At 39.2% G+C, this 22,351-nt stretch overlaps 1 protein-coding gene across 4 annotated transcripts in view; it reads left to right on the top strand.

The window, feature by feature from the left end:
* The window catches only part of SORCS1 (sortilin related VPS10 domain containing receptor 1), a 571,273-nt gene that overhangs the window by 350,589 nt on the left and 198,333 nt on the right, over nucleotides 1-22,351 (top strand). For all 4 annotated transcript variants that reach the window (XM_065920116.1, XM_065920114.1, XM_065920117.1 and 1 more), the window contains exon 4: nucleotides 20,770-20,928. In XM_065920116.1, the coding sequence (XP_065776188.1) occupies nucleotides 20,770-20,928 (159 nt within the window). The remainder of the gene's footprint in view (nucleotides 1-20,769; nucleotides 20,929-22,351) is intronic.

Below are 22,351 nucleotides of genomic sequence, written 5' to 3'. Positions count from 1 at the left end.
AAACCAATAGATCCAGTTTTTAGTACTGAAAAGGCAACAGAGGATAATGTGGAGTGCAGTAAACCAGAAAACAGATCACCTCTCTCTATAGGAGACAGCAGCTCTAAAGCTCTTGTTGATTCTGATCTTATGGGAATGTGGTCCCAGTCATTCTGGACATTGCTGGAAAATCGGCTGATCAACAGTTCTCTTTGAGTTAGCAATATTTACATAAAAAAGAACTTGGAGTCTGGGCGGAGTAACCCTATAGACCACGAGCTTTAGCCTCTGTTTTTCACTGTGCTACTTGCCTAGAGGGAGTGGGGATGGGGAAGCCTCTCACTGAAATGACTCTTTGTAGCTTTATGGTGTTCTTTGTGGTAATTCCACATTGTGTGGCTTGAGGAATTTGTTGACCATTGAAAAGGTACTGTGCTCGTTTAAGTTGGCAAGTGTTAAATTGAGGAGACATAAGTTTTCTTTATTCTCCCCTCCTATTAAATTCTTGAAGAGCTTTGGTTGTGAGACTCGACTGTCTTTTTCAAGGGGCATGTTTCTGAATTTTTTTTTTTGTTTGTTTTTCTGAATCTCCAACACTTTCAAATTTGGCTGGAAATAACTATAAAATTTGATTAGCATTCTGGTATATTTTAATCACTGTGGTAATGCTTAATCACCCAACACTGAGAATACCTTTATTTGGTCTAAGATCATCTGTGTGTGTTCCTGATGCTTCTCTTAGCTGAACCAATAGGACAACCTTTTAAGTGAGCTTCTTGCCTCCAAATTTTTTTCTCTTTAATCCAACTCCTATATTACCTCCACAGTGGTCATTCTGCATGAGCTACAATGGAGTCTTTTTTTCTTTCTTTTCTTCCCCTGCTTTAAAACCTTAAATTTGTGTGTATGGCTCAGAATAAATAGACTCTCTTGCTATTTAAGTCAAAACCCCTTTAAGTGGCTAGCAAAGCTCTTTTAACTTGACTGTAGATCGCTTTTAGCCTATAGAGCACCAGTGCTGCAATGGGAAACTGCAAAAGAATTTCAAAGAATCTGCCTGCGATCACTGGGTTGGAAAGATCCCCTGAAGAAGAAAATGACTACCCACTCTGGTATTCTTGCCTGGAGAATTCCATGACAGAAGAGCCTGGTGGGCTACAGTCCATGGGGTCACAAATAGTTGGACGCAACTGACCGACCTCAGACTATTTTCCCTAACTTCTGCCATGCTGAGGAACTTGCTCTTACCCGAGCATTCTGTGTGCGCTCACACTTCTATGATCTTGTTTAGGTTGACTCCTCTGCCATGAGATCCTTCCCACCCCTTCTGTCAAGTACCCGCACATCCTTCAAAATCCACTATAGCATCAAATGCCCTATGGCTCCTTCCCTCATTCTAGCAAGAGGAAAAGAAGTGCTTCTTCTTGTTTTCTCACAATGTTTTGTATGTGTTAGTACCTGTATGACTGCACTTTTCCCACTGAGTTTTATCTCTTGTTTCTGTGTCAGAGCCGATTGTAAAGGATTCACAGTGCAGTAAGGCATTTCGTGTCTCATTTGTAATTTAATCCCCAGTCTTAAAAACAGTAGTTATCAAAGAATCCTTGCATTCCTGGGATAAAGCCCACTTGGTCATGGTGTATGATTTTTTTGATATGTTGTTGGATTCTATTTGCTAGAATTTTGTTAAGGATTTTTGCATCTATATTCATCAGTGATATTGGCCTGTAGTTTTCTTTTTTTGTGGCATCTTTGTCTGGTTTTGGAATTAGGGTGATGGTGGCCTCATAGAATGAGTTTGGAAGTTTATCTTCATCTGCAATTTTCTGGAAGAGTTTGATTAAGATAGGTGTTAGCTCTTCTCTAAATTTTTGGTAGAGTTCAGCTGTGAAGCCATCTGGTCCTGGGCTTTTGTTTGCTGGAAGATTTTTGATTACAGTTTTGATTTCCTTGCTTGTGATGGTTCTGTTAAGATCTTCTATTTCTTCCTGGTTCAGTTTTGGAAAGTTATACTTTTCTAAGAATTTGTCCATTTCATCCAAGTTGTCCATTTTATTGGCATAGAGCTGCTGGTAGGAGTCTCTTATGATCCTTTGGATTTCAGTGTTGTCTGTTGTGATCTCACCCTTTTCATTTCTTATTTTGTTAATTTGATTCTTCTCTCTTTGTTTCTTAATGAGTCTTGCTAATGGTTTGTCAATTTTGTTTATTTTTTCAAAAAACCAGCTTTTAGCTTTGTTGATTTTTGCTATGGTCTCTTTAGTTTCTTTTGCAATACACCACATTAACAAATTGAAAGATAAAAACCATATGATTATCTCAATAGATGCAGAGAAAGCCTTTGACAAAATTCAACACTCATTTATGATTAAAACTCTCCAGAAAGCAGGAATAGAAGGAACATACCTCAACATAATAAAAGCTATATATGACAAACCCACAGCAAGCATCACCCTCAATGGTGAAAAATTGAAAGCATTGCCTCTGAAATCAGGAACAAGACAAGGATGCCCACTCTCACCACTACTATCCAACATAGTGTTGGAAGTTTTGGCCACAGCAATCAGAGCAGAAAAAGACGTAAAAGGAATCCAGATAGGAAAAGAAGAAGTGAAACTCTCGCTCTTTGCAGATGACATGATCCTCTACATAGAAAACCCTAAAGACTCTTCCAGAAAATTACTAGAGCTAATCAATGAATATAGTAAAGTTGCAGGATATAAAATTAACACACAGAAATCCCTTGCATTCCTATATACTAACAATGAAAAAACAGAAAGAGAAATTAAGGAAACAATACCATTCACCACTGCAACAAAAAGAATAAAATACTTAGGAGTATATCTACCTAAAGAAACAAAAGACCTATACACAGAAAACTATAAAACACTGATGAAAGAAATCAAAGAGGACACAAACAGATGGAGAAACATACCGTGTTCATGGATTGGAAGAATCAATATTGTCAAAATGGCTATTCTACCCAAAGCAATCTATAGATTCAATGCAATCCCTATCAAGCTACCAATGGTATTTTTCACAGAACTAGAACAAATAATTTCACAATTTGTATGGAAATACAAAAAACCTCAAATAGTCAAAGTAATCTTGAAAAAGAAGAATGGAACTGGAGGAATCAACGTGCCTGACTTCAGACTCTACTACAAAGCCACAGTCATCAAGACAGTATGGTACTGGCACAAAGACAGAAATATAGATCAATGGAACAGAATAGAAAGCCCAGAGATAAATCCACGAACCTATGGACACCTTATCTTTGACAAAGGAGGCAAGGATATACAATGGAAAAAAGACAACCTCTTTATCAAGTGGTGCTGGGAAAACTGGTCAACCACTTGTAAAAGAATGAAACTAGAACACTTTCTAACACCATACACAAAAATAAACTCAAAATGGATTAAAGATCTAAATGTAAGACCAGAAACTATAAAACTCCTAGAGGAGAACATAGGCAAAACACTCTCTGACATAAATCACAGCAAGATCTTCTATGACCCACCTCCCAGAGTATTGGAAATAAAAGCAAAACTAAACAAATGGGACCTAATGAAAATTAAAAGCTTTTGCACAACAAAGGAAACTATAAGTAAGGTGAAAAGACAGCCCTCAGATTGGGAGAAAATAATAGCAAATGAGGAAACAGACAAAGGATTTATCTCAAAAATATACAAGCAACTCCTGAAGCTCAATTCCAGAAAAGTAAATGACCCAATCAAAAAATGGGCCAAAGAACTAAACAGACATTTCTCCAAAGAAGACATACAGATGGCTAACAAACACATGAAAAGATGCTCCACATCACTCATTATCAGAGAAATGCAAATCAAAACCACAATGAGGTACCATTACACGCCAGTCAGGATGGCTGCTATCCAAAAGTCTACAAGCAATAAATGCTGGAGAGGGTGTGGAGAAAAGGGAACCCTCTTACACTGTTGGTGGGAATGCAAACTAGTACAGCCACTATGGAAAACAGTGTGGAGATTTCTTAAAAAACTGGAAATAGAGCTACCATATGACCCAGCAATCCCACTTCTGGGCATACACACTGAGGAATCCAGATCTGAAAGAGACACGTGCACCCCAATGTTCATCGCAGCACTGTTTATAATAGCCAGGACGTGGAAGCAACCTAGATGCCCATCAGCAGACGAATGGATAAGGAAGCTGTGGTACATATACACCATGGAATATTACTCAGCCGTTAAAAAGAATCCTTTTGAATCAGTTCTAATGAGATGGATGAAACTGGAGCCCTTTATACAGAGTGAGGTGAGCCAGAAAGATAAAGAACATTACAGTATACTAACACATATATACGGAATTTAGAAGAATGGTAACGATGGCCCTATATGCAGGGCAGAAGAGACGCAGAAGTACAGAACAGACTTTTGAAGTCTGTGGGAGAAGGGGAGGGTGGGATGTTTCGAAAGAACAGCATGTATGTTATCTGTGGTGAAACAGACCACCAGCCCAGGTGGGAGGCATGAGTCAAGTGCTCAGGCCTGGTGGGCTGGGAAGATCCAGAGGAATCAGGTGGAGAGGGAGGTGGGATGGGGACCGGGATGGGGAATTCGTGTAACTCTATGGCTGATTCATATCAATGTATGACAAAACCCACTGAAAAATAAAAAATAAAAAATTAAACAAACAAACAAACAAACAAAACAGTAGTTATCACTTGGTACCTAAAATTTACTTAAATAAATTAGAAGGGTGGGGGAAAGAGGGAGAGAAGAAGGAAATGGGGGAGGGGGTGAAGTAAAAATTTTTTTCACAAAGAATCAAATTTTTCTATCCACTCGTAAAATACCTGAAGCCTGAATTTAAGAATTTTAATTGTTTAGGTCATTTCGGTATATTTGATCAAATATCCTGTAGATAAGACAAGCTTTATAAGGTTCTGTTTAGTGCCTTGATTATGAAATGACTGTAAATTGTATTGAAGAGGGAAAATACAGTTTAGTTGACATTTTCTCTTGTGTTTTAGACAAATTTATACACATTGGTTAATAACCACTCTGAGCTCATGCTCACTGCTTAGAAGACCTGCTTATTTTGTGGTCTTATGTTTAGAAGGCAGACCTGGGAACCAGGTTCTTGGGTGTGAGCCATGCAAATGCCAGAAATGCTCTGAAATTGTCTTGGAGAAATTATCACGTCCCTTCCTGCCTAATTTCACTCCCTTGAGGTTTGCTTCAATTTCCGGTTGGAATGTATTAATTAACATTTGTAAAGCACTGTATAGTGCTTCAGTGAAAATGTCATGTGTACATAAAATCTTCAATAGTAACTTAACAAGTTTGTGGAATTTTTGTGTATGTCGTGAAGTCTTTTTTAACATCTTACAATTTATGATAAGTGGATGACAGGCAAAGTTTGCCTGTGAATTGATGATTTAGTCAAAACGGAGAAATCATGTTTTTCTGGGGCTGCTTTATTCAGGGAACACAATTACTGAGGCGCCGTGCAGTTCAGAGTTTTTAATCTCATAAATGTCTTCAAACTTGAAATGCTCACCTGGGTCCCCTATGTGTATGGATGTATAATATGTGCAGATGATGCTTTATTAGTTTTTTCGAGAAACTTAGATGAAGATTGAAAATGTGCATAAATAGACTGTTATAAATAGACTATGAAGCAGGAATGGCATTCTAATATAAATCAATTAGAAAAGGAGAAACAATCGTGATTTAAAATGGAAAAAACTATGAACTTGGCAATCTACCAAGTGAGGATATTCAAATGACTAAAAACATGTGATGAAAGGAAGGGAATGAGAAAAAACACATTCACTGTCATTAGTAATGTGTCTTGACACAAAATGCACTGTTTCCACAGTTAGCTTAGAGAACATTATAAAAAGAAAGCAAGAATAAAAAAAAAAAGGTACTGGTGATAGGTACTGGTAATAGGTACTTCCCATGTCCCTGACAAGGGAACCATGAATTCTCTTTTTCTGAAAGACATTTGGTAATATCTATCAAGAGGGGTAACAAAATTCCTATTCTTTGATCCATAAATTCAGTTCTACTTTGAGGAAATTGTTGTAGTTTTTCAGTCATTCAGTCATGTCTGACTCTTAGCAACACCATAGACTGCAGCATGCCAGGCTTCTCTGTCCTTCACTATCTCTTGGAGTTTGTTCAAACTCATGTCCATTGAGTTGGTGATGCCATCCAACCATCTCATCCTCTCTCTCCCCTTTCTCCTCCTGCCTTCAATCTTTCCCAGCATCAGGGTCTTTTCCAGTGAGCCAGCTCTTTGCATGAGGTGGCCAAATTATTGGAGCTTCAGCGTTAGCAACAGTCCTTTGAAGAAATAATAGTTGATGTACAGAAGTACTGATGTATTCTTTATCATCGGATGGTTCAGACAGTAAAGAATCTGTCAGCAGTGTAGGAGATCCAGGTTCAATCACTGGGTTGAGAAGATCCCTTGGAGAAAAGAATGGCTACCCACTCCAGTATTCTTGCCTGGAGAATCCCATGGACTGAGGAACCTGGCAAGCTACAGTCCATGAGGTTGCAAAGAATCAGACACGACTGAATGACTAAGACTTCACTTCACAGAAGTATTAATTTACATTAGGTCATAAGATTATCATAGTGAAATTTAAGAGCCTTCTAATAAGGGATTAATTGCATAGTAGTATATCCATACAATCAAATTCTGTGTAGCCAGTAAAAAGATGATAATACTGAAGAATATTCAATAGCCTGGAAAATGTTTGTAATGTAGTTTTAAAGTGGCTAAAGCAGGTTTAAAAGTACTCTCTCCTGCTCTCTCTTGGTATTCTCTCTTGCTATGCAAATCAATCGCTTCCCTTTTTCCTCCTCCACCATGTGTGTGTGTGTGTCTGTGTGTCTGTCTGTCTCTCCTATTTATGTGTGTTTGTATCTATATATGGACTTCCCTGTTGACTCAGGCAGTAAAGAATCTGCCTGCAATCTGGGAGACCTGGGTTTGATCCCTGGGTTGGGAAGATCCCCTGGAGAAGGGCATGACAACCCATTCCAGTATTCTTGCCTGGAGAATCCCCATGGACAGAGAAGCCTGGTGGGCAACAATCCATGGAGTTGCAAAGAGTCTATTCATAGAAGCAGAGATCGAAAGTCGCTCAGTCATGTCCAGCTCTTTGCAACCCCATGGACTGTAAAGTCCATGGAATTCTCCAGGCCAGAAAACTTGAGTGGGTAGCCTTTCCCTTCTCCAAGGAATCTTCCCAATCCAGGGATCGAACCCAGGTCTCCCACATTACAGGTGGATTCTTTACCAGCTGAGCCCATGGGAAGCCCCTACATACTTAAAAGATGTTTTATGAAGAACATACATAAAAGATGTTTGCAAAGGTTCTCTGAAGGCAAAATTTTTGTTCTTTTTGAACTCTTTTTTGGGGAACCCTTTTATTCCTTTTGAATCAATGGGCTGAAAAATACCACTGAAGTCAAGAGGTCTAGTTTTGTGGATATTTCTTAAAGTGTGGATTCCCCATTGGCAGTAACTTGGAGCAGATGAGTGTTTTATAGGGTTGGAGTAGTAGCAGTAAGAATTGAGCTACCCAGCAGGATGCATATAAAATAAAAAATATAAAATATATAATAAAAATTGTAGACAGTTTTATACCAGCCTGTGTATGATGAAAATTGCACTTGGTGTATGTTTCTGGGACATATTTACCATTCAGCTATTCACCTTCAGATCCAAATGGTCTTTTGTTGTTTTTGTTGGTCCAAGGCTACCTAAAAAGTCACTGAGTTTATTTTAAGACCTAAGAGAACAATAAATATTCTGTTTTCAATTGCTGGATCATATCATAATTGGTATCAGTGCTTTTGTTGTGACTGTAAAAGGACAAGAGTTGTTTTTGCTCTTAAGAAACCCATTTTTTTAAATAGCATGAGATCCTTAATTAAATGACAGGATTGTAATGCCGAGGTAAAGGCTGTTATATTGAAGAGTTATTTATGTACATTTTAATGAACATCTAACAGATCTATTCTTCTATAATTTAATCTGGGTAATTTATATACCTTGAAAATTCACAGACTGGAGTTTCTTGACCTTGGGTTTCTTGAGGTCTCTGAGACTAATGATAAATTCATTTAGGCTTCAATAAATATTCACCTTGAATTGATACCAGATTCGGAATCTATAGCCTTCAAAAATTTAAGGTAATAGCTATTTCACAGCCACAATCCAATGAAAAACCTGAAAATTTCTCAGTTATCTGTATTCCAGATGTATTATGATTATATGAAGACTTTTTGCAACCTGATAAACTGCAGGGTTCCCTATCCTTTACTCTCTGCCAGAGTTTATTCAAACTCATGTCCACCGAGTCACTGATGACATCTAGCCATCTCTCCCTCTGCTGTCCCCCTTCTCTTGCCCTCAATCTTCCCAGAATCAGGATCTTTTCAAATTAGTTGACTGTTTGCATCAGGTGTCCAAAGTATTGGAGCTTCAGGTCTAGCATCATTCCTTCCAATGAATATTCAGGGTTGATTTCCTTTGGGATTGACTAGTTTGATCTCCTTGCTGTCCAAGTGACTCTAAAGAGACTTCTCCAGCACCACAATTCAAAAGCATCAATTCTTTAGCCCTCAGTCTTCTTTATGATCCGACTTTCACATCCATACATGGCTCCCATCAATTCTTGCCATCCTGTGTGTGCGTATGCCTTTCCCACCTTGAGAGGTAGAGTCAATTTTTTTATTCCCTTTAAATCTAACTCAGAATTAGTGATGTGTTTTGTCAATAGAATGGGGCAAAATGGATGTGTATAACTTCTGAGGGTAGGTCATAAGAAACCTTGCAGCTTCCACTGGAGTTCCTTGAAACACTCGCTCTTGGGACCCTCATACTGGGAAAAGCCAGCCACCAATTACAAAGCCCAGCAACCATGAAACTGTAGTATTCTGTGAAGTTCAAGCCACATGGAAAGGGCCTGGAAGATGGGATTCAACATAGAGCGAAAGAGAGAGGCTAAGATATAACACCTGAGTGAAAAAACCATTTAGAAAGTGTAACCTCCAGTTCCAGCCACTGCAGTTGACATCAAGTGGATGTGAGACTCACTACCCAGCTGAGCATTTACAGAATTCCTGACCCATAAAACCAAGAAAAAAATGGATGGTTGTCTTAAGCCTCTATTAGGATGTAGTGTGTTGCACAACAATAAATAAGTGAACAGAGGTCTTTTTCTGTATCATGAGGGATGAGTTCTGCTGCTTCTGAGTTACATGTTTTGAAATAGAATTAACCCACGATATAGAACTGCCATGCAATCATGGGAAAAAAACAACTTAAAACATTGCATTAGTATATATTGTCTGCTCTGAAGGAAGGGGCAGAAGAAAAGAGAAGCAGCAGCAACAGAATGTAATTATGCTCTGGGGCAGCTTGATGAAGCATATTCACCCTTTTCTGCCTCTCAGAAACAACTTGATCAGTGTCTATCATTAAATAATTAAGACACTAAAAAAAAAAAATCACATGAAATAGATCTCTCTGTTAACTTCTTCTGGATGATGCCCTCCAGCCCAGTCTTTCTGAGAGCTCTGCAGAGGAGCCGGGAGGCAATTCACACTCCACCGATTTGCAAATCCCATTGGAGAGAAACCCTTGGTGGTCCCCACTGTCTTCTCAGAAAAGCTTTCATAGCCAAATACATTAGTAAGGTCTCATGTGGCTGATTTTTCATTATAGGGGACTGGAATGCAAAAGTAGGAAGTCAAGAAACACCTGGAGTAACAGGCAAATTCGGCCTTGGAGTACAGGATGAAGCAGGGCAAAGGCTAACAGAGTTCTGCCAAGTGAACACACTGGTCACAGCAACACCCTCTCCCAACAACACAAGAGAAGACTCTACACATGGATATCACCAGATGGTCAACACCGAAATCACACTGATATTATTCTTTGCAGCCAAAGATGGAGAAGCTCTATACAGGCAGCAGAACAAGAATGGGAACTGACTGTGACTCAGATCATGAATTCCTTATTGCCAAATTCAGACTGAAATTGAAGAAAGTGGAGAAAACCACTAGACCATTCAGATATGACCTAAATCAAATCCGTTATGATTATACAATGGAAGTGAGAAATAGATTTAAGGGACTAGATCTGAGACAGAGCGCCTGATAAACTATGGATGGAGGTTCATGACATTGTACAGGAGACAGGAGTCAAGACCATCCCCAAGAAAAAGAAATGCAAAAAAAAAAAAAAATGGCTGTCTGAGGAGGGCTTACAAATAGCTGTGAAAGAAGGGAAGCTAAGAGCAAATGAGAGAAGGAAAGACATACCCATTTGAATGCAGAGTTCCAAAGAAAAGCAAGGAGAGATAAGAAAGCCTTCCTCAGCGCTCAATGCAAAGAAATAGAGGAAAACAATAGAATGGGAAAGACTAGAGATCTCTTCAAGAAAATTAGAGATACTAAGGGAAATTTTCATCCAAAGATGGGCTCAATAAAGGACAGAAATGGTATGGACCTAGCAGAAGCAGAAGATATTAAGAAGAGGTGGCAAGAATACACAGAAGAACTGTACAAAAAAGGTCTTCACAACCCAGATAATCACAATGGTGTGATCACTCACCTAGAGCCAGACATCCTGGAATGTGAAGGCAAGTGAGCCTTAGGAAGCATCACTACGAACAAAGCTAGTGAAGGTGAAGGAATTCCAGTTGAGCTATTTCACATCCTGAGAGATGATGCTGTGAAAGTGCTGCACTCAATATGCCAGCAAATTTGACAAACTCAGCAATGGCCACAGGACTGGAAAAGGTCAGTTTTCATTCCAATTCCAAAGAAAGGCAATGCCAAAGAATGCTCAAACTACCACATAATTGCACTCATCTCACACACTAGTAAAGTAATGCTTAAAATTCTCCAAGCCAGGCTTCAGCAGTACATGAACTGTAAACTTCCAGATATTCAAGCTGGTTTTAGAAAAGACAGAGGAACCAGAGATCAAATTGCCAACATCTGCTGGATCATTGAAAAAGCAAGAGAGTTCCAGAAAAACATCTATTTTTGCTTTATTGACTATGCCAAAGCCTTTGACTGTGTGAATCGATAAACTGTGGAAAATTCTGAAAGAGATGGGAATACCAGACCACCTGACCTGCCTCTTGAGAAACCTGTATGCAGGTCAGGAAGCAACAGTTAGAACTGGACATGGATCAACAGACTGGTTCCAAATAGGAAAAGGAGTGCGTCAAGGCTGTATATTGTCACTCTGCTTATTTAACTTATATGCAAAGCACATCATGAGAAACGCTGGGCTGGAGGAAGAACAAGCTGGAGTCAAGACTGCCGGGAGAAATATCAATAACCTCAGATATGCAGATGACACCACCCTTATGGCAGAAAGTGAAGAAGAACTAAAGAGCCTCTTGATGAAAGTGAAAGAAAAGAGTGAAAAATTTGGCTTAAAGCTCAACATTCAGAAAACTAAGATCATGGCATCTGGTCTGATCACTTCATGGCAAATAGATGGGGAAACAGCAGAAAGAGTGACACACTTTATTTTGGGGGGCTCCAAAATCACTGCGCATGGTGACTGCAGCCATGAAATTAAAAGACACTTACTCCTTGGAAGGAAAGTTATGACTAACCTAGACAGCATATTGAAAAGCAGAGACGTTACTTTGTCAGCAAAGGTCCATCTAGTCAAGGCTATGATTTTTCCAGTGGTCATGTATGGATGTGAGAGTTGGACTAGAAAGAAAACTGAGTGCTGAAGAATTGATGTTTTTGAACTGTGGTTTGGAGAAGACTCTTGAGAGTCCCTTGGACTGCAAGGTGATCCAACCAATCCATCCTAAAGGAGATCAGTCCTGGGTGTTCATTGGTAGGACTGATGTTGAAGCTGAAACTCCAATTCTTTGGCCACCTGATGCAAAGAACAGACTCATTTGAAAAGATCCTGATGCTGGGAAAGATTGAAGGCATGAGGAGAAGGGGATTACAGAGGATGACATTGTTGGATGGCATCACCGACTTGATGGACATGAGTTTGAGTAAACTCCAGGAGTTGGTGATGGACAGGGAGGCCTGGCGTGCTGCGATTCATGTGGTCACAGAGTCGGACACGGCTGAGTGACTGAACTGAACTGAACATGTGTCTGAGGCTTCATTAATCTTCCCCAATACACCCTGGTATATTTGTCTGCTTACCATGAAACATTAATACAAGTAAGTAAAATTAACCATACCCCTGAGGATGATGACACATGATGTGCAAAGGATGAAGAATATGGGTATGTTCTGTTCACTGATTTTCAGAGTGGATTCATTCCTATTGGCTCTTCCTCTCATTCTGATTTTCAACTTGACATTTATTCAGACTCTAAAATCAAATGCAGTTTAAGAGATTTTACCCCAAATGGTGTATCTCTCACCTAAATCAGTGTTAAAATATACTGATAGCTTCTCTTCTTGTTCTTTCTCTCCATCTCCTTCTCCTTTATTGTTTCTAGTGGAATAAAGAGATTTCTTATCATTAAATGAACATCATTTCTTGTAAAGTTTCCCATGAGCAAAGAAGATGAATGTCCATTTCTCCCAGCATCACGGCTCCCTCTGATAGCAGCTAACATTTTAAAATGATGTGACCTTTTGCCATTTATAGATCTTTGGGGATTTAAGAGAGAAGTTACTCTGGGACTTGTAATGACCATGGAAGTGTATTCTGATTGAGTTTGAGCCGAGGCTATGGATAATGCTGCGATTTTTTAAGTCGACTCAAATATTCTCAAGGTATTTAATCAGTCTCCATAGTGACTGCAAAAATAAAAATGTCTCTCAAATTTTTACATCATTCTTTTCCTCTAAAATACCTTTAAAAAATAAGCAGATGACACAATACTTAGCATCAATGAATAGTTCACATACTCTACTATACTCTTAGCATGATAATAGCAATTTCTCCCTCCAGCAAAGACAGTTTATTTTTAAAATGCCAATTAGACTTAGAATCTGTTTGTGAGGAAAATTACATTACATTGTAATGATTTTTATTGGCTTTTACCATAAACTTTTTTGAAAACAAGCTGTACTGTCATTCGATCAGGGCTCTTTTTTTTACTATTTCTATAGTTTATTTTTTCACCCATTATTCTAATAAAGCATAAAACCATTTCTGTGGAGGAGTGATGCTGAAGAATAAAGGAGGATAGCACCATTCTAAAAATTCTGAGTGTGAACCAGGACTGGGCATTTGGCTTCAATAGATTTATACTTAAAGCCCCTCTCCAAATTATCTATAATTTTTCAAGAATATCTTACCAATCATCTTGTTATTGAAACTCCAGTATTTAAGTCCTAGTCCCTCATTGCCCCATCCTTCTTCCCATCTAGGCAATATTTTCGTGAGATATTTGTAATGCAAGGCTATTTTTCTTTCTTTTTTAGAACTTGACCATTTCACTTTATCTGAACATTCAGTACTAAATGTGACATTCTTTGTGAAGTAATAATGGTAACATTGGCACAAAACTCAACTTTGCTTTCACACAGATGGTCTTATTTGACCCCATAAACAGCTTTACCACTGATTAACTATGTGCCCTTGTGCAAATCACCTCATTCCTCAAAGCCTTCTTTCCTCATCTGTCACATGCACATAATATCTGTCTGAAGTATTTTAGCAGTCTAATGAGGTACTGTGTTTTAAAGTTTTAGTGGAGCGTGTGGTACATAGTCCATGTTCAGTGAATGTAAACTTGTGTGTAGTATCCCTACCCTCAATGCTGAAATGGAGGCTCAGAATGAGATTGAATTGTGAGCTCTTAAAAATGGCTTAACAAATATGGCAGAAATGAAACTCACATCCACCTTCGCAGTTAGGGCTCATGAGACCCTGTGATTATTGGTTTGTTATATTATGGTTTGTTTTTTCTTCTTCTCATGGCATGAATGGGATTCACTAAACTCACCTTCTTTCTCTTTTCTGAGGACGTGCACACATCCACAGCAACACTGACAAGGGGCACGTTTAAGATTCAGTCATGCCTCTTCTTGCGGAAAACAAGTGTGTGGTTCAGGCCCCCCACATTCAGCCCTGCTTACCACCCTGCCTCTGTGCACGCAGAGGGTCATGGTAGTGGGGGCAAGTCTCACAGCGAAGTGGTGTATTTTAGTTTGAGATTGTCTGATTTAACTCAGAAGAGAGGGTTGTGTTCTGTAGTCCCAAGAAAATAAGATGCAGTCTTCTATAAACTTTCTTTCTTGAATTGTCTTCCAAGAAGTGTAACACATATTTTATTACTGATGAATCTTACTCTTCTGTGTACCTCACAGGGTTTGGCAAAAAGAGTACTGAATGAATTATTGTTATCATTACATAATAAGTAGTAGGTCTTCTATTAAGAGAAGTGTGAAGGGCTGAAATCGTTTGATACACTTCTTGAAAACCCCCTTTATCCTCCCTGAGACATCAAAGTCTTTATTAAAGAAAAAAGGTTTCATTAAAGAAAAAAATAGTTTAAAAGTAAACTTGAAGAATACAGTGAAAAAGTTTCTCTGCAATTTCATTGAATCCATATTTCAGGTCACAGGAAGCTGGTCTATTGCTCAAATGTTTTCTGGGCCTCTTAGTACTGAATGATCCTCCCTAGTATTAATGAACATGGGTGGGTTAAGGATCGTGAGATGAGCTTCACTGAGTTCATGGGAGAGGGTGAGAGTGGGTATTTGCTTGCTGGGTCCATCTTTCTACAGACTCGTTTCTGACAGTGTTTACCTGATTAAACCTTTTACTTTTTCATCACTTTCCTCTCCTTTTCTCACTATTGTTCAGACTTCAGTCATTTCTTTTTCATGAGTCGTGTTGGGAGCCTGTATAACTTTCTTTAATACTGTCCTCTAAATAGCTGCCTATTACTAAGCACTTGTTGCTCTCACCCTCAACTCATCCATCCACATTGTCAGCCTATTATTCACTTGCTCTGATTATATTTCACTTAATTTGTTTTTTATGCTGGAGCCAGAGGTTTGCAAATAGCCTCTTATACTATTTTATAGATATTTGTTTGAATAGAGTGGCTAGATAACCAGAGTGCCCAATTGCTGCCATTGCTATTATTCTTGGTCATTGTCATTATCACTATGGAAATTATTTATTGTGCACCTGTGACGTGGGCATCTGGATCTGAGTAAGCCTTGAGAAAAGAAACAGATGACACTAGTGTATTCCCTCTTCTTGGTTCTACCATGAACAACAAGGAGTGACAAACAAGCAAATGAATAGTGAACAGCATATAAAATAAATACTCTTTGCTTGAGGACCAAAGAAATGGTGGAAAAACATATATGCCTATGGTGGTGAGTGTCTGTTAGTCACTCAGTCGTGGCCAACTCTGTGACCCCATGGACTGTAGCCAGGACCCATGCCCATGGAATTCTCCAGGCAAGAATACGGGAATGGGTAACCATTTCCTTCTCCAGTTGCCTCTTATTAACTCCATACTGCCTTAACAAGTATATGATGCAGTTCTAAGAACAACATACACCTAGGAAAAGAATCAGGAAAGCTAAATAGTGGGAGCATTCCTCCTGGAGGAGTGTCCTGAGTAGACACCTGGAAGGATCAGAAAGCTGTGAGGCAACCTTTTGTAGAAGTACATCATGTAACCATAAGTTGAATCTGGAGCAAGTCAGAGAGACATTTAATTTTTGATGACACTGAGCTTTCAGGGGGACTAATATCAAAAAAAGAGAGAAGTGACATATTTGAAATCTATAAATTGCATTTCATGTTCATTTGTCACCTCTGGGAAAAGCAAACAAACTCTCTTCTTTTCCCCTGAAGTGGATGATGAATGATTGCTTAGAGTTGGGTGGTGTAAGCCCTTGTTGCCATTATTGACTTTCTGTAGAAAGTAGTTCGTCTGTAGTTGTAATGCATGCAGTGCACCCTCCAAGGCATGAGTGAACTGGTTCTAATCACTAATGGGCTGATCTGAACAGACTAATTACTTTCCTGTTAAAGACAGACTCTTCCTGATGTCTCTACCCTCTTTGCTTCCAAGTAGAAAGCAGGAATTTGTTTAAGAGGCTTGAACTCTCAATGGCACAGGGATCCAAGGACGAAGAGGACTCACTCATTTGTTCATTTACAAAGATGTATGGACCTATTATGGATCAAGCTTTATGCTAAGCAAACAAGTCCTCCTTTTAGAGAGTTCACTTCAGGAATCCTGCTGAGTTTGGAGTCATGCCTTTTATAGAGGCCTTTTAGAGTTCTGTCACTCAGATCATATTTCAGAATGCAGAGGATTAAGCATAGCAAAAGATCATTATTCAAAGTCATAGGAAGAGCCAAAGGAAGATAGAGAGCCAATATAAACTGGCAAAAACAGGGATCACTGACCATATTTAAGGAATGTGATTGATTATTTTTTGAAGAATAGTCACTAATTTGAAGTTACTATTTTGATAATATTTCCTAGTAGAATACCTTCTTGAGAAGATAGGACTTTATCTATAAATGACATCATTTACATCTAAAGATTCGCTCACAGTTATTACTTACACTGTATCTTTTTTCTCAAATGGGTTAAACATTTTCTATTTAGATCTTACTTAAATTCTTTGTTTACTTATTAACATATTTAATTTTCATAACCTACAAACTGACAGAACAAACTTGAACTCATTGGAAATATAATTACTGAAGGATTCTAATTTGAAGACTGAAATAATAAGATCCCACTAATCCAGTTAATGAAAAAGTTGGCTTAAAACTCAACATTCAGAAAACTAAGATCATGGCATCCAGTCCCATCACTTCATGCAAATAGATGGGGAAACAATGGAAACAATGACAGACTTTATTTTTTTAGGCTCCAAAATCACTGCAGATGGTGACTGCAGCCATGAAATTAAAAGACGCTTGCTCCTTGGAAGAAAAGCTATGACCAATCTAGACAGCATTTTAAAAGCGGAGACATTACTTTGCTAACAAAGGTCCGTCTAGTCAAAGCTATGGTTTTTCCAATAGTCGTGTATGGATGTGAGAGTTGGACTATAAAGAAAGCTGAGCGGCAAAGAATTGATGCTTTTGAACTGTGGTGTTGGAGAAGATTCTTGAGAGTCCCTTGGCCTGCAAGGAGATCTGACCAGTCCATCCTAAAGGACATCAGTTCTGAATATTCATTGGAAGAACTCATGCTGAAGCTGAAACTCCAATACTTTGGCCACCTGATGTAAAGAACTGACCCATTGGAAAAGACCCTGATTCTTGGAAAGATTGAAGGTGGGAGGAGAAGGGGACACAGAGGATGAGATGGTAGGATGGCATCACCAACGTGATGGACATGAGTTTGAGTAGGCTCCGGGAGTTGGTGATAGATAGGTAGGCCTGGCATGCTGCAGTCCATGGGGTCAGAAAGAGTCAGACACGACTGAGCGACTGAACTGAACTGAACTGAATCCAGTTAATAATTCATCAGGTACTTTCTATGGTTCAACCACTGAATCAGTTGTAAGCTAATTGTGTTGAAGTTTGTGATTAACTAATTGAAATACATTGTATACAGTGGTGTGTATTAATTAATGTGTGTGTATGCATTTGTAATTTTACTGTTCAGGTAGAAATGAATATAGGTAATAATATTAAATGAAAAGAAGGGAAACAATGAAAAATTCAATCCATGATGTGATATGTAGCTGTGGATATAGTAGTAGTAGAAGGGGGCACAAACATGATTTAACTTGTTGAAGGGATAGGGTCCATGCATTTTTCATTTATTTTGAATTCTACTGGCAGTCTTACAAAGTTGTTTTTGCAATAAAAATGACTAAATAAAAATGGATCCAGACTGACCTGTTTGTTTTGAGTAAATTGAAGCAGAGATTTGAAAAAGGAACCACTGGAAAGTTTGTGTAGTACAGACATATCTAAGATTCTTACAGAAGGATCTCCTGACATCTTCTATAATATCTGGTGTCAAATTCCCAAACAGAGGATTTTATGTAAGAATGTATAGAAATCATGAGATTTTGACCTACATATTTTTCATACCCAGAAGAAAAAACACATATGTTTGAAAATATTTGCATCATTTTACCTCTCCCATCCCATGTTACTTGGATACAGAATATCTCATACACATGACTCAGAGCATAAATGAGTATCAACATATTCTAAATAAATGATAAATAAAAAGCAACTTGATATCAGTGTATTCTGTAGGCCCAGGGTTTTTATTTTGATGAAGTAGTCTTCCAGGAGAAGCAGGTGGTGAGATCCACACTCGTGGAAAGAGTAAACATATTCTGGTTTACAGAGAAATAGAAAATCAGAGGGGGAAAATCACCTTGCCTGAGACAATAGATGCTCTATAAAATTGAACCTTTTCATATTATCATGGAAATTACTTGTTGGCAGTAGTGTAAAAAGGCTGTTATATATTATTGTTAATTGTGGTTGGAGACACAAAGCAATATGATCATTTGATGACTTATTTGTTATTTAGAAAATGACAGCTTTTATGTGCCAGTAAATAGGAAATCACCTGGAAACATTCTTGTGAATTTAGAAACCATCTGATCGTCCTTGCTTAATGCATACAATAGACTTTAATGATGGCACAGAAGTTTGTACTTAGCAGATTATCGGCTGGTTCCACACCAGCCATCCCTCTGTTTGGTGACTGCAAGACAGAGAAACCTATAACTTTGTCAGGATTTATGGTCAATGGACAGTGGCTTCCCTGGAACATAGGATGAGAGGCAATTAGTCTCGAGTTTTGTGTGTGCTCTCCAGCTTGTCCAGACAGGGGCTGACAGCCTTGGCGTTCCGCTCATTCCACCACATCCCTTTCTCCTCTTCAAGAAGGGCAGGGAGAAAAACAGCAAGGAACCTGAAATCCATCCTTGATAACATAAACACATTCCGGCTGAGTGTGTCTAGTGTGCGGTCCTTGTGTGCCATTTGCCGTGACAGGACATGTCTTTGGAAGATGACACTAACTATCTTGAGGTTTTAATATGATTGTCTCCAATGCCTGAGAAAGTGCTGTATGTTTGCCTGACACTCTGCTCTTTTATGACAGGGCTCTAGTTTTTTCTTTTTTTTTTTTTTCTTTCTCTCTGTCTCTCCTTTCCCTGGAACTGCAGCATCCTCAGCTGGTAATCTTTAAACCCTGGGCTGCAGAGGTTTCCCTTCATACGGCCACACATTAAGCACATCTTTCATGCCTCTCTGAACCAAACGCTGAGAATGCCAATTAATAAGTTGATGGGGAAGAGTTCAGTGGGTAGCATGAAGGCCACCTGTCTGGAGGCATTAGGTGCGCACTCTGACTGAGTGAAAGGCAGCCTGCAGAGTCTGGAATGAGGTACTTTATCACATTCCTAGAGACAGAAAATGAGAGAATAAAAAGGAGTTTACAGGGCAGCTCCTGCATCTTGCTCCCATTGTGGATTCTTCACACTGCTCTGGCCAAGGTTAACCCTCAAAAGGAGAAAATCCCAAGCCTCCAGAGCTGTGGCTTTTTACATGAGTCTAGAGTATTCTCATGTCTAAGGCTAGAGATGGAGAGGGCATTCAATGACTTTTTTCCATGGAACTTCCACTTATATCTGTTCAAACTATTCTGGGCATCTTTCTAAGTCTTTGTGACTGCTCTGAAAACTCTTTTCATCCATCCCTTTAACTCGTGTTCATTAATTTGGTAAATATCTGTTGAGTATATAATATATGCTGGACCTCATTCTAGCTGCTGGGAATATACCTGTGGGGGATAAAAACAGAGAAATGTCAAGTATCACTATTCTCACGGAGTTTATTTTCTAAAGAAAGTATATAGACAACAAACACTCAGAGAAGGCATTTGAATACACAGCCTTTGACTCAAGATTCAGAAAACCAGGCTAAAGGCAGGATGATGGTGGATATTGTTCATATGAATAGAAGTGTAAGGTGAGTGCAGAGAAAAAGAGAGCAAGCCAGGCAGTCAGGCAAGAAAAGGAAGATTTATTAGAGGGAAAAGAGAGGGTGACTGGCCTTTAAGGAGAACCAGTGTCCTCCTTTCTGACAGTCCCCACCAATGAAAAATTCTCTAAAGGAATGGTCACGTAGCCAGAGGTCTGGAATCTGGTGGTCTCGCAGCTTTGAGAAGATAGGTACCAGTGAGATAACAGGATGCCATTTGGGCAATTTGGTCACTCTGCAGGATCACTGTGATTCATTCTTTGTTTGCAAGGTCGACATAATGAGCCATCTTGTCAGTGAGAACCCGTGTGAACCCTATCAAGAAGGGCTTGTAATAAAGAAAAATCTAATGGACTCCAATCCTATTGCTATTGGTAATCTTTTCCACCTTTCTCACAGATACCTGTGACAAGTCTTGCTCTCTCATCCCTCCAAATGGAGACTAGACAGGGCTCAGTAGGAAGGAGGGTTGAGGTCAGGAGAATAATAGAAAATATTTCAGATTAAGGAAGTAACATTTGGGGGGAGGCGTCAAGGAGCCCTATAGGAAGAAGGAAAACTCACTCCTCCATTTCTACCCACCCACCACCACCCCTCACCCCCCCAACCCCCACTTTTAACTTGTCCTACCTCTTTCATTTCTTGATAAAAACATTTTCATGACCTTGGTCCATGGCAGGAGAGTGAACCTGACAGTCAAGGTCATTGTTTGACCAATTGTTCTTCACCTGCTCCTTTTTTCTTTCTTGTCAAAAATTTAGCTCATCTTTAAGCTTTGTAAATTTACTTTTCTCTTGTTTTCTTTCCCATAATCTGCCACAGATTATGTTGCTCACAGACCCAGAGATTGAGAGCAGTTTACTGATCAGCTCGGACGAAGGGGCAACCTATCAAAAATACCGGCTGAACTTTTACATCCAGAGCTTACTTTTCCACCCCAAACAAGAGGACTGGATTCTGGCATACAGCCAAGACCAAAAGGTGAGTGTGATCACCTTGCTTGAGACAGTGGTGCATGGTTGTCCTAGGGAACTGCAACCACTTAGTCATCTCTGTATTTCTTCTCAGCGGTCAGGTTTGTTATGTGCAGGAGCTTGAACCCTGTGTCTCTGGGGCAAGGAGCAGGAATGTGGATCTCAGGGTGCTTGTCTGAGCTGTGTAGATGTCTGCAACAGCATGCAAAGGAAAAGCTAGACCATCAGGAAGATGTTGTGGAGAAGCAGTTCTTACCTGCAAGTTTCAGTCCATCGACAGCCCCCGACCCCCATGGAATCTGAGACAGTTTTGTGTGTGTGAGATATAATCATTTTTTGTAAAGGACCCCCTAGGTTTTCTCAGAGCCTTAAAGGGCAGAATGGCTCTGAAAGAGTTAAGAGCACTAGCTAGCGACTTGTTAAAATAGTGAGAGGAATGTACATAGATGACATTCAGAATCAGGTAATCCAGGACTTATCTTCTCTTGGTGGTTAGGCTGAAGGATAAGTCTATTTTTTTGGAAGGCATTGATTGATGTTATGCAATTGTATGTTATAAGCATGTTATGTTTATTGTATGTTTATGTGTATTTGCAAGTGCATGGCAATATGTATATGTATTTTATGGGATAAATAGTGTAAAATGTATCATGTACTCTATACTGCAGATGGGCTTCTCTAGTGACTCAAATGTTAAAGAATCTACCTGCAATGCAGGAGACTGATGTTCGATCCCTAAGTCAGGAAGATCCCCTGGAGAAGGAATGGCTACCCACTCCGGTATTCTTTCTTGAGAATTCCATGGACAGAGAAGCCTAGCAGGCTACAGTTACAAAATACATATAGCCCCTGCTTTTAAGGAACTTACATTTTCAGGTAGACTACAAGGCTGGCAACAGCAAATACAATCAGATTAAAATTAGAAGAAACAAAATATACAGAGGCACATGTGAGAGAAAACCTAAAAAAAAAGCCAAAAGGAACATAGCTAAAATATTGGAATATTTTTTGTGAAATGCATGGTTCAGTGAGGTCATTCTGAACATTCTCTTTAGAGGACTTGTCAGTTACAAAGGACGTATATTTAAGGAAATACTGGACTTAGCTGAGTGAGGAGGGTGTTTGAGGATTTTATCCATCTGGACTGGTATAGACGTGTGGGGGTTCTTCCTGATGAGACAGGAATGATACTAACAACTTTTCAAGGTCTCTAACTGACATGAGCATTTTTTGAGGAGGCAAATTAAAATTCTTAGGATTGGAGTTTTATTCATGCTGCCCTTACTGCCAAATAAAATCACATTAGCCTAAAAATAGAAAAGATTTGCAATTAGTATTTTTTTCCTCCTGAGCAGCCTGGCTCCCCTTTCAGCAGAATGTACAATTTCATTCCTGGAGTCAAGCCACCGTGCATTTGGTCCAGGATGGTG

The sequence above is a fragment of the Muntiacus reevesi genome, chromosome 2 (genome assembly GCF_963930625.1).
Source record: "Muntiacus reevesi chromosome 2, mMunRee1.1, whole genome shotgun sequence".
Lineage (NCBI taxonomy): Eukaryota > Metazoa > Chordata > Mammalia > Artiodactyla > Cervidae > Muntiacus > Muntiacus reevesi.
The sequence above is the reverse complement of the archived record's forward strand: the minus strand, read 5'-3'. Positions and strand labels throughout refer to the sequence as shown.